A 13,273-nucleotide genomic window follows, 5' to 3' on the forward strand; every position below is an offset into this window, starting at 1 on the left:
TCAAAGAATGGACAGTTTGCTGAGACAACTTGATGGAGAAAATAATTATAAGCCTGACTTTACCAGCCACCATTCAAGTCGTATTATCAATACAGTTGACAGATTGGCTTTAAACATTCAGGAAATCAACATAAACAGTGAGCAAAAAGAACAATACAGGCACCGCTCAAAGAAATCAGTCAAGATTATCTGAACTTCATTCAGTGTTCTGGTCCAGGATAACTTTGACTTCACAGCAGATGCTCTTCCTGTCAATTCCTGTTTCACAAGAATAAATCCAATCAAACAAAACTTTGAATGAAAGAAATAAAAAGGCACAAAATTATATTAGACTGTCATTTATTCCCAGTTCAGAAAGAGAAGAAAAAAACAGATGAGAGACTACCACCACAAAAAGCTGCTCATCATTGCTTTCTTTTCCTTTTGAGTTTTGTTGAGTTTGTTTCAGCTCCTGAGCAGCCATTTGCCAGTCAAACCACCAAGTATCTCTATTTCTTTGTCTTCAAACATCTGCTGAGACAATTTGCATAATTCTTATCTCTGGAAACATGCAGATTTTGACAGACTTCAGCATTAATTTAAACATTTTCAGGAAAATAAGTCTGCAAGTGCTGCCAGCATGAAGATGAATTCATTCTATGATTGAAATACCACAAGTTCAGCAAGAATCTGATAATAAAGTGACTTTAATATGTGTTTCCTGTGTATTATATCATTTGAGAAAATTATACTGGTTTTGTTTTTTATTGATCAGGTGTTTTTATTTATCAGGTGAACATCTTCAGTTTCCCTCAATTTCTGAATTTGATGAATATTTGTTACTGATGTTTTGAGCATGTCACAGCAAAATATATTTTATTAAACTTTTTCAATGTCAGTTGAAGGTCGCTGTGTAAAAAATGAGCACAAATCCTAAAGTTGTTCCAGTGAATGCTCTGCGTGTTATAGTAACATTAGTAGGGAATAATAATGTGATCTCCCAGTTCAGTAAATTTGTTAAAACTTTGCAAATAAATAATACTCTTTTCCACTGGCTCCAGTTAGAACAGCAGCAGTTTGATAAACTTTATACAAACACGGTGGCGTTCTGCATGAAGCAGCTATAAAAACATCCAGCTCTCACCACAGTTTGCTGCACATCAGCTCACCATCAACCATGTTTTCTGTTGCTGTCCTGTTGCTCTGTGCAGCTGGCTCCTGTGAGTCCTCTCTGTCTTTGACAAAGTTCATGTGTCTTTGCTGTGTGATCTGGACATTTGTCAGGATCAATTTTTGTTATCTATTTAATACTTATGACATTTTTTATAGTCATCAATATTTTTACAGATGTGAAATGTGAACAAATAAACCTGAAAACTGATGGTACCAGAGGAGGCGCTACAATACCACAAAAAGAAGAAGCAGGGAACTTCATCACTGTATAAATCATCATGGCTGTGAGAGGCTTTGCACATGAACCCAGAAACACAAGAAAAATAAACTCACACATCTCATAGAATATAAAGAAACAACTCAAAAATCAACAGATGTTCCTCTGTCTCAATGCTTGGAACAAAAGTCCCATCAGTGAAGAGCAGGATTATTTTCTCTTTCCTGGTGTCGAACAATCAGTCATGCATTTGAGGCTGACGGGTGACTATTAAACTGTCCGTAGATGTTGATGTGTTTTTGAGTGATTTTCTTCTCTGTGACCGAATGAAAACCTGTCCTGTGTGTAACTTGACTTCCTCCATTGACAGATGTGAGCAGCTCCAGCGCCCTGTGACACTAAGTTGGATAAAGTAGTCTCGAAGAAGGATTTATTATAATCTGAATGAAAAATATGTTTTTGAAATAGAAAAGTCGAAATATTAATAATTTAGATAATGAATAAGATATTGAAATTAAAAAGTCTCTCATATTTTCTTCCCTGAAAACAAATACAAATGACTAAACTCCTAAGGAGGAGTCAATGCAAAACACATCCTCCACCTCTACTTACTGGCTGCTCAGAGAATGACAGACAGCAGTAAACAGGCAGTTTAACACGATGGCCTCCAGCAGCTTCAGACTACTGCTTTTAACTCTCTGCTGGGCAGGTGAAGCATTTCACAAACCTTATGTTGGTTTTCTATTTCAATATATTGTTACTGACAGCAAGTGAAACTGTTTGTTTTGTATTGACAGGAGCTCGTAGTCAGACTCTGACTGAGTCTGATCCTGTGGTCAAAAAGCCAGGAGAGTCCCACACATTGACCTGTACAGGTTCTGGATTCACAATGAGCAGCGACGATATGGCCTGGATCAGACAGGCTCCTGGGAAAGGACTGGAGTGGATTGCCTGGCTTGAGGACGGCAGTAGTGGCACAAGTTATTACTCTGAGTCAGTCCGGGGCCGCTTCACCATCTCCAGAGACGACAGCAGAAATCAGCTGCTTCTGCAGATGAACAGTCTAAAAATGGAAGATTCTGCTGTTTATTACTGTGCCAGAGAGTCACAGTGATGCAAACCTTCAGTAGAGTGAAGCAAAAACTCACTGAGCCTGAAAACCTATAACATGAAGCTGCCAGAGGAGGAGCTACAAAACCACAAAAAGATGAGAACGGGAACTGTCTTGGCTTTGAGAAACAGGTTTGCACATGAACTCAGAAAGGCCAGAAATATACACCCACACATTTTGCACAAATAAAGGGAAAAAAAATCACAGCTCAACAGATCTTCATTTGTCTGAAGGTTTGTCACCGAAGGACGTCTGCAATGTCCATCATAATAACATCTGTTATCATGTCAATAGTATTTTTAACGTTTAATTACTTCTCTGCTATTTGCAGAATAAGATTAATGACTTTTTCTATTATTTTACCAATCTGCTGTATACTGAAGCCTCAAGTGATTGTACTGATCCATAAAGACATGTTAACACAGAAGCAAGCTGAAGCTTTGTCAAATCTAACTTCCACTGTCACCCTCAGATCTTCTGTCCATGATTCTGCATCTGCATATTTGACCGTGAAATTTCATCAGATGAAAATTTAAAATCAAATCCAACATTTAGTTTTTATGAAGAGCATTACATCTTGATGTGACTGTAAGGAGGTGAAATGCTAAATGGAGTAGAAACGACCGCTAGTGTGAAACAAGACGAGTCAAGAGTCAAAACTAGAAAATGTTGACTCCTGCAAAAAAGAAGCAGCAGAATCGACTCTTGATGAGGCCAGGAAAGGTTGTGATTGTTTTGTTTGTTTTTTTGTTTTTTGTTTTTTTTTTTGGCGGGGGGGGGGGGGGGGGGGGGGGGGCAAATTTCCACTTTCTACCCCAATTGACTTGTTTTAAACCTGATCTTCGCTCCACACTTCAAGACAAAATTTGCTTGTTTGTCAAACTGTTATGTCAATGTTCTTTCACACTGTGGTGGAGGTTGAACTCTCGCCTGACAGGTTTCCAAGTCCAGATTCACAGTGGGGATTCTGTTTCTGTCAGTGTAGTGTATGGCGTCATTTTAGTGCCAAAATTCCGCGGGCAAAAAAAAAAAAATGTGCGCACAGTCAAACCACTCTCTGTGCGCTCGCGATGCCTCTCTGCGTGCGCGGTCACTTTTTACGCGCGCGACATCACTTTTTGTGCGCATGTGATTTGTTTCTGCACGCGCGGTGGTGTTGACCTTTGGCACTGAGGGGGCGGGCTTTGAGTTGACGCCACTCAACCCCTCTCTCCTTTGTGATTGGTTGCTCTAAACGTCTACTGTCTTCCGGTCAGAGCCAATCAGAGGTTAAGTAGAGCGGGTCGTCATCATTTGGTGGCAGAATTGGAAAATTGAGGAGTAAAATTCACATAACATAACCTCCGTTACAGTGATTTGATTACTGTGAAGGAAACCTGGCTGTTTCCTGGGAGGAGAAAGAATGAATAAAAATGTTTTCATGGAGCTGTCAAGGCTATTTGTCTTAAATGTATATTTAAATTATATTTGATTTGTGTCTGCTGGTGTATATCTTATATTTATTTAAGTATATCTGTCTTAGATTTATATGTAATTTATATCTTATTCATTTCTGTTAGTCTATATTTGGTATTTGATTATATCTGTCTTAAATTCATATTTAAACTATATTTAATTATGTTCTTTAGTTTATATCTGTTATTTAATTATACCTATCCTAAATATATAGTTAATTTTTTCTCTTTTTTTCTGTCTTTTTCAATAGTGTGCATGTTAGTATTTTTTCAACATCAAAAATGCATTCGAGGCTGACTGGTTACTGTTAAACTATCTGCAGATGTTGATGTGATTTTCATGTTCCCGATAACATGCATCATAGGTCAATCCTCCAGTCAGGTGAGTCTGACCATCAGCCTGACTCTCCATCTGGAGAAGGGTCCCCGGCGCTCTCGGCAGCTGCCCACTGCTCCTCCTTACGGAATGCCTCAGCGGCATCGAAGGATGGGTTAAATGTAGAGGACGAATTTCGTTGTACATTCAGTGTATAATGACAAATAAAGCACCTTACCTTACCTTACCTGTTATTTTTTTTCCCTCTGTGACTGAATGAAAACATGTCCAGGCTGTATCTTGACTTCTATAGACAGATGTGATCAGCTCCAGTGCCCTAAGTTGGACAAAGTCATGTACTGATATTAATATCATAATCTGAATAAAAAACATTGTTTTGAAATAAATCAGGAAACTGACAAATTAAACAATAAATTAAATATTACAATGAAATTGTCCCTCATATTTTATACCATGAAAGCAAATGCAAATAACTAAAGCAAAGCTGATTTTTCCATGAGGAGGAGTCAGTGCAAAACACATCTTCCACCTCTACTTACTGGCTGCTCAGAGAATGACAGACAGCAGTAAACAGGCAGTTTAACACGATGGCCTCCAGCAGCTTCAGACTACTGCTTTTAACTCTCTGCTGGGCAGGTGAAGCATTTCACAAACCTTATGTTGGTTTTCTATTTCAGTATATTGTTACTGACAGCAAGTGAAACTGTTTGTTTTGTATTGACAGGAGCTCGTAGTCAGACTCTGACTGAGTCTGATCCTGTGATCAAAAAGCCAGGAGAGTCCCACACATTGACCTGTACAGGCTCTGGGTTCACAATGAGCAGCTACTGGATGGCCTGGATCAGACAGGCTCCTGGGAAAGGACTGGAGTGGATTGCCTTGCACTACGCTGGCAGTAGCAGCAGCAGATTTTACTCTGAGTCAGTCCGGGGCCGCTTCACCATCTCCAGAGACGACAGCAGAAATCAGCTGCTTCTGCAGATGAACAGTCTAAAAATGGAAGATTCTGCTGTTTATTACTGTGCCAGAGACACACAGTGTGAGCTTAGTGTTACAGCTGTACCAAATCCCACTGTAGTCTGTGTTCAGGCCTTCAAGATTGTTTATTCAAGGTTTTATTTTCTACTTCTGAAACATGATTTTGTTCCTCATTTAATTCATTAATTCAATTGAAATAAAGACAAAACTTGATGTATTAATCTTCATCTAAATACCCTGTAACTAAACCAAACCTTGTCAAAGACAAATTATTATATTTCCTTATGTGATGGAAAATTGTGCTTGGGTGAATTAAATAAATGTTTGTTGAATAAATAAATCATCAAAATCATTTGTTGCGTGATGCCAGATGAAACTATGATCTATTATTTAAAGAAATAATTAAATTATTAAAATTTTACACACACAAACACACTGAAAACACTGCACTTCCACTGCTAATCCCACAAATGCATCGAGTTGCTAATGATTCACCAGAGATGAGAAAGCCTGTGTGTGTGTGTGGTTTTGTGCCTCATGTGTTTGACCTATGATGGACTGCTGACCTGTCCAGTGTGCTCCCTCACCCTGAGTAAAAATATTAACACTTCCAGAAATGTAATGACTTTGAACAGTGATGTTTGGTTCAATGTTTCATTTTCATCTCTGTGTCTGAACCACACAGCTGCACAGTGGTGAGCACACTTGTTTCACAGAAACTTTCTATGTGGATTTTGCATGTTCTTCCTGTGGGTGACTGGATTTCCTTCAACAATCTGAAAAATAAGAGTGGAAGAGTTTTCTCTTGGTCTTTGGCTTCCTATTTAAACACATGTTTGTTCAGTTAAAGTGTGACGACAGATGACCTTTCTGGTTGATAGGACTGTTGGGTAAAGTTTGATCGAAAATACATGCTTCGTAAAAAACTAAATTTAATCATAATGGTCAGCCGTTCTTTTTCTGTCTTCATCTTTTAAAATGGAGAGAAAAAAAAACAACGTAAGAAAAAAGAATGCGCCCTTTGATCAGATTTTTTTCTTTGGTGTCATGACTAAGAATTTCAGGCGTGTCTGAAAATATAATTGACTTTTTTTACCTTTTCATCACATAGTTTTAGAATTCTTCATTAAGAGGAGGTTAAAGAAAAAAGATCGGCAGCACTGAACTCTTGAGATCCAACACAAATGTTTCATGTTGCTTCAACGCTGCTCACTGCAGCTGGATCTTGTTCATTTGTTCTCATCAGAAGTTATTTCAAAACAGAATTTTAGACTGACAGATGGATGTTCAAACAGTGACCCAAAACCATATCGTGACTGTCCAAGTTGAACACTTCAGCACATGACAGGAGAAAATGAAGGGAGGAGGAGTCGATGCAAATCCTGTGTGGGATCCTACTACATATGTAACAACAGTCATGATGAAGGACGAGGACGAAGACAGGACTGAAGAAGATGGATTATCAGATAGGACTGCTTCTTTTAACTGTCTGCTGGGCAGGTGAAGCTTTTCTCATGTCCAGCTGGTCTTCATGTTGTCTCCATACAGTTAATCAGTGACTACATGTGACTATTTTATTGTCTCCACAGGTGTTGACGGTCAGACTCTGACTCAATCTGAACCGGTTGTCAAAAGACCTGGAGAATCCCACAGATTAACCTGCACAGCCTCTGGATTAGATGTCAGCGGCTACTGGTTGGCTTGGATCAGACAGGCTCCTGGAAAAGGACTGGAGTGGGTTGCAACTATTACTGGCAGTGGGGACAAATACTATGGTCGATCAGTGGGAAGCCGCTTTACCATCTCCAGAGACGACAGCAATAAGCAACTGTTTCTGCAGATGAGCAGTCTGCAGGCTGAAGACTCTGCTGTTTATTACTGTGCAAGAGTCACAGTGACTGAAGCTGATGAGGCAGCTGTACAATATCCCACAGTACTCATCTTTTTGTGGCGGGTCAAAGAATCACTTTTTTATATTGTGATCTCAAATTGTTTCTGGTTTTGGTTCATCATGAAAAAAAAAAAAATGAACAGACATGATAAATATTACACAGCATTGACACTGAGGATTTCAACAAAGCAGAGCAACACTTATCACCCAACAGAATGAAATAGAATAGCTATATTGTAGCTCTGCAAAAACACTAAAAAGTTGAAATGTCAACATGGCTGAATAAAGTGAAATTTAACATTATAATATTCAAACTAAGGGAGGAGGAATGGACTGCATGAATTTGCAACATCCACATAAAACTTGTTGGTAATCACAATACATCCATATATTAACTCATCATTTATATCAGCTTTATCCAATAAACTGTCGCTAAAGACAGAACCTGATTCCAGCTGACACTGTGCTGAAGGCATGATACACTCTCAACACCAGTTATTCAAGATAACTCCAGACACTCACAGTCAATATAGATCTGTGAATAAACCTAACATGGCGGCCTTTGGACTGCAGAAGGAAATCAGAATGTCAACAGAACAGAAAACCAGTTCCATGAAAACACAATGAAAACATGTAAACTCCACACAGAAAACCTCCAAGCTCATCATCCCAGTCACAGTTGAAGATTTTAGTCAATTCTGCAGTTTCAGTATGGCAGCCACCAGGGGGCAGTGTTACTCATTATTTAGTGATCCTCTCATGGAAATTGAATGTGACGAAAATTTTTGTTGATTTAAAACTTTATTCTGACATAGGATGTGTCATAAAATGTCTATTTGATTTGAGGGGCAATTAAAAGAAACTGAGGAACAGAACTAATGAACTAATGTGACTGAGAATGTTTTTATTCAATGAAGATCAAAATCCAGTTTGAAAATGGTGACTTGGAAATTTAAGTGAAATATTTAAAACACCAAACATTAAAAGCAGTCACACTGGTTGGTTGGTTGTTTAGTCGCACTGGATTTGACTGTGAAATATGAACGTATGGGCGGAGCTGGACCTGTGCAAATTGTCACTGGGATTCAGTTTTAAACCATATTTAAGAGGAATTTTTGGGATTTGAAGACAAAGAATCTCAGTGTCACCATGGCTCACAGAGATCTGATGCTGTTTGTGGTCATTTTGTTTCTTTTAGGAGGCGCTCAAGGTTGGTCCATAACAGAATCTGAACCAGTCTTAAAAAGACCCGGTGAGTCTCATAGACTCATCTGCACAACATCTGGATTAGACTTCTCAAGCTCAGTCTGGAACTGGATCAGACAGGCTCCTGGAAAAGGTCTGGAGTGGATTGCTTTGGTACACACATCCAGTAGTCCTATCTATTACTCCCAGTCAGTCCAGGGAAGGTTCATCATCTCCAGAGACGACTCCAGCAGTCAAGTGTATCTGCAGATGAACCGTCTGGAGACTGAGGACACAGCAGTGTATTACTGTGCCAGAGACACAGTGAGAGACAGTAAGAAGAGAGTTCAACAAAAACTAGTTCCTCTCTAATCCACCGTCTGAGATCTCTCTTGCAATTTATTACAATTTCAGTGCATTCAGTATGTGGAAACAAAAAAAAAAATAAAAATAAACAAATGCACAAGACATGAAATTCAGGAATACATCATCAGAAATTATTCATTTTTGTGTGTTTCTTTTCTCTTTCTCTTTTAATCTGAGTCCATAATTATTGTCAATTAAAACTTGTTTCAGCTGCTGCTTTGCTGTGTTCTTGAATTGGAACTTCAATATGTTTCAGGATTTCACTTCACCAATCCAAGTCCAAATACAACATAAATAACATTCATCATGAACTTCATGGTTAATTATTCACATTGCCTGAATCCGTCCATTCATGTGCTGCAAGCTGGAGATTCCCGTCGGTCTTAGCTGCAGTTCAAACTAGACCCACTGACAAAGCTCTGCTCTTCCAACTCTACACCAGGTCCTCATCCTCCTTTTCTGAATCACACAGTCCACCAACAGCTACCCACTCTCTGTCCATGTGTCCCAACAGGTCAATTCAGAAATGATTCCCCCAAAAAGTCCAAAGTGCTCCAACAAAAACCACAGAAGTCTGCAATGATGGTAAGAACATTTGTAACCCTGACGTGGATCAACTGAGAGCAAAGATGGATGGATTGGTGGACTGATTTCCACTTTGGAGTGACAACCAAATGAACACTGGAGGGCAGTCACTGTCAATTCTTCCACTCTCAGATCTGTTTGCTTTTCTTGTTGATTTCATTTGAATGAGACTAAAATTCTGAACGAATGTTGTGACTTATTTCTATTTCTACTGAGCACACTTGAAATCACATGTATTGCACCAATTTTTGACTGCAATCAAAAGAGTTGAAGATAATCCAAATCAATACAAGGAAAACACCCCTGAGGATATCTTCATGTGAAAATCCAAGATGAACCATTGTTAACATGTAAATTAAAGTTTCGACACAGTCAGAGTCCATCTGGAGGACATGTCCTTACACCTACTGAATTCATTTGACTACATGTAAAGTGAGGGTGACTCAAAAGGAAGTGTGTGCCTGTGTGTGAGTCAGAAGACAACAGAGATCACATTAGTTCAACTTCAGCATCAACCATGTTCTCTGAGGCTCTACTGCTGCTGACAGCTGCATCCTGTAAGGAGCTTTCAGTAGAACCACACAGATAAAAACACTGAAGAATAGGAGTGATGGAGATGACTTTTATTTGTGTTTTCACAGGTGTTCTCAGTATTGATCTCACCCAGCCAGAGTCCATGGTTGTGCAGCCTGGACAGTCTTTGTCCATCACCTGTCAGGTCTCTGGTTATTCTCTCACTGATAACAGCTATGCAACAGGCTGGGTCCGACAGCGTGAAGGAAAACCGATGGACTGGATTTCTCATCAGTGGGGTGGAGGAGCTTTACGACAAAATGAAGCTTTGAAGAGCAAGTTCAGCTACAGCAGAGACACGTCGGCTCGGACTGTGAGCATTCAGGGACAGAATATGCAGCCTGAAGACTCAGGAGTTTACTACTGTGTGCGTCTCCCCACAGTGACACAAAGCACCAACAGACCTGCACAAATACTCAATAGAATTCAAACATGAACTACATTGACTGCCAGATAACACATAAATAACAGTCAGAAACGGAGAGAAATAAATGAGCATTGCAAAAGGCAGGCGCGATATTTATTTAATATGATAATTATTTCAGTTCAGCGAATTAAATCGATTTACATCCAGCTTCACGATGCACAGACAATGAAAAGTTCGGCGGTTTCCCCTTCAAAGTTTGCAAGGTGTTTTATGTCAACTGTATCTCTGATGAAATATAAGTAAATGTTTTCCAGTAAAAAAAAAAAAAAAAAAAAAAGTCCATCGTTGATCCTCTTCTGTCTGTTTGAGATTGTTCTCTGTTCAGATCAGACATGGACAAGTGGTGGCTCACAGGCCGAAAGCAGCAACATCCACAAACTTTGAAAGTAAAGAAAGCAGTGATTTCAGATATTGGTCAGAGGATGGTCATCAAACAACATTACTACCATTTTCAAGGTGAAGAAAAACAAATGCATGTTGATATACAATTCATCCTTTCATTTAAATCAACTTCAATTATGATCATAATTTTTTGGGAAAAATCTGCTCAATCAATTTTGACACTGTGGTAGTGAGAAGGAAATGTTTGCAGTGCTTTGAGATTAAACTCTGAACCATCTGTGTACTTTACATTTCTTTTATCAACCAACAGAGGGAAGTCTATGCAAACTCTTCCTGTTTATAAAGCCATAGTCAGCACCTCCCAAACAGTTTGTGGTTGAATCCTGAGAGACTCAGACGTATTTCAAACAATAATCTTCAACTGCAGGACTATTTTTTCCGAAAACAGAGAATGAGAATGAAGAGCAGACTTCTCTGGGGTGTATTATTTGTTGCCACTGTTCATGGTGAGACAATAACTTGATCTTCTCTTTCTGATCTCTTTTACTTTGGATTATGATCATATTTGTTTTACTTCCAGGAGTTTCAAGTGAGATCCAGCTGCAACAATCCTCTCCAGAGGTGAAACAACCTGGAGAAACAGTGAAGCTGTCATGTATCTTTTCTGGTGATAGCATGACGAGATATTACTTTTCCTGGATACGACAGAAGCCAGGAAAGGCTCTGGAGTGGATCGGGAGAATAAACTCAGGTTCAAGCTCTGTAGACTATAGCAGCTCCTTTCAGAGTGGCTTCATCATGACTGAAGACGTGTCCAGCAGTACCCAGTACCTCCAGATCCAGAGGCTGACAGTAGAGGACTCTGCTGTTTACTTCTGTGCTAAACACACACAATGACTGAAACCAGTGGAGCAGCTGCCACAAAACCCAAACACACTATCTAGATATTTGCATTTATCACATCTCCCACAGAAACACATATTGAGGCATTGAGATATATGAGTTGAAACAGATTTGCACATATTTTGCAGTAAAGTCGTAAAATTTTAATTCTATGGATCATTTTCATTATTTAGTGTTACAGTAATCAAACTGTTCAATGAAGATCAGAAAAGTAAGAAATGCAGTCTTAATAATAATTTCCATCATAAAAATTAATACTGGAAACATACACATGACTGAACTGTTTTCCAAACGCACAGATTCAAATCATAATATAACCAAGTGGTTGAAGGATTCAGAGGTAAAGCATGATTTTTTTTGTCTTTACAAATGTGGCATTTTAAGCAAATTATCACAAAAGACTATGAACAAAATCCACCATAGACCACATCCACCATGAATAGTTTTCCTTTTCTGAAAGTGGATTATTCTGCTGAGACAACAGCAGGAAGCAGCTGTCTCTGAAAATTCTTAAAATGAAAATAACATAAAGAACTATACTGTTAGTTTTTTTTTTTTTTTTTTTGTCTGTCATGAAACTTGTACTGACCCAAGAACACTTCTGAAACACATTGATCAGAAATAATTGTCTCTGAATGGAAGATTGATTAAGAGCAGAGGTCATAAAATAACACTGAAACCCAAAACTGAACAGTTACAGCAAATGCAGTCTTCAATAGATATGATCAATAACATAAAGTTGCTATAAGTTGGTAGTGAAAATAATTCATCAGCGTCCAGGCAAAAGTCCTTTCAGATGAAACTGAGTCATATGAAGCTGGTCATAAATAACTGACAGCTCAGCTTGAAAGGAGACTTGGTTCCTGATTTATTCAAGTATTGTGAAAAAAAAACAGCTGTGACTGTGATATTACACACATCTGAAAGTGAGGATCAAGCAAAACAGCAAACACTCATCATCAAATTAATCTGTTAACCTTCATGAACATGAAATATCAGGCAAGTGTCCCAGACTGTTCAAAATACTGTGAGGAATTGATAACCGCAGAATAATAGGCAATGACATGTGATTTCATTTGTGAAAACATTTGTGTTTTTCAGGATTTGTGTCTATTTTGGGACTGCTGGTAATGTTACTGAACTATTATTGTGAGAGGAACTTTATCTTCATGAGGAATCTTTTCCTTTTATCAATTCTTCAGTCAAACCAAATTGCTTCACACCCTTTGATAAATTGACCCATTAATGAAACAATTTTTCAAAGCATCAAATTTCCTTCTGTGCTCACAGGGAGTCAGAGCTGCAGCCAAGCACTGTATGGTGAATTCAAGCAACAAACTCAGACGCAATTCTGTTTCCAGCAGACTGTTCTCATGTCAGCAGGCCGACTGCATTCAAAACCATCACTGCACTGAGGACGCAATTCAGCCATGGGTGTAAAAAACAAGAACATCTGAACAAAGCTACACATCTGTGAATTGAAGTGTTCCAATTATACCAAGTCTACCTAATAAACAACTTACTGATTGAATAAGCACAATTTCTTATACAATTCTAAAAATCCTGTTGAAAGTTTTCAAGGAATCAGTTAGAGCTATAAGAGTTGTGAAAACCTCAAATTGATGTGTGTGAGTGTGTTTGAAGACAATGTTGATTCAGTTCCTGTTGGTACACTCCTCAGTCGTCTGGATATTTTAGTTCATAAAGTATTTTCACATGAGATGCTGGAAATTATGAGATATTTTTCACAGT

At 38.6% G+C, this 13,273-nt stretch overlaps 2 gene segments (V, D, J or C); both read left to right on the forward strand.

The window, feature by feature from the left end:
* The first annotated feature begins 1,966 nt into the window (after nucleotides 1-1,966).
* Nucleotides 1,967-2,483, forward strand: LOC115386824 (Ig heavy chain V region 914-like). The segment is given in 2 exon segments: nucleotides 1,967-2,078; nucleotides 2,167-2,483. Coding segments are annotated over 2 exon segments (366 nt in total).
* Nucleotides 2,484-4,795: 2,312 nt separating this feature from the next.
* LOC115386825 (immunoglobulin heavy variable 3-7-like) lies at nucleotides 4,796-5,948 on the forward strand. The segment is given in 3 exon segments: nucleotides 4,796-4,907; nucleotides 4,996-5,310; nucleotides 5,935-5,948. Coding segments are annotated over 3 exon segments (378 nt in total).
* Nucleotides 5,949-13,273: the final 7,325 nt, after the last annotated feature.

This window comes from Salarias fasciatus, chromosome 4, assembly GCF_902148845.1.
Source record: "Salarias fasciatus chromosome 4, fSalaFa1.1, whole genome shotgun sequence".
NCBI classification, from domain to species: domain Eukaryota; kingdom Metazoa; phylum Chordata; class Actinopteri; order Blenniiformes; family Blenniidae; genus Salarias; species Salarias fasciatus.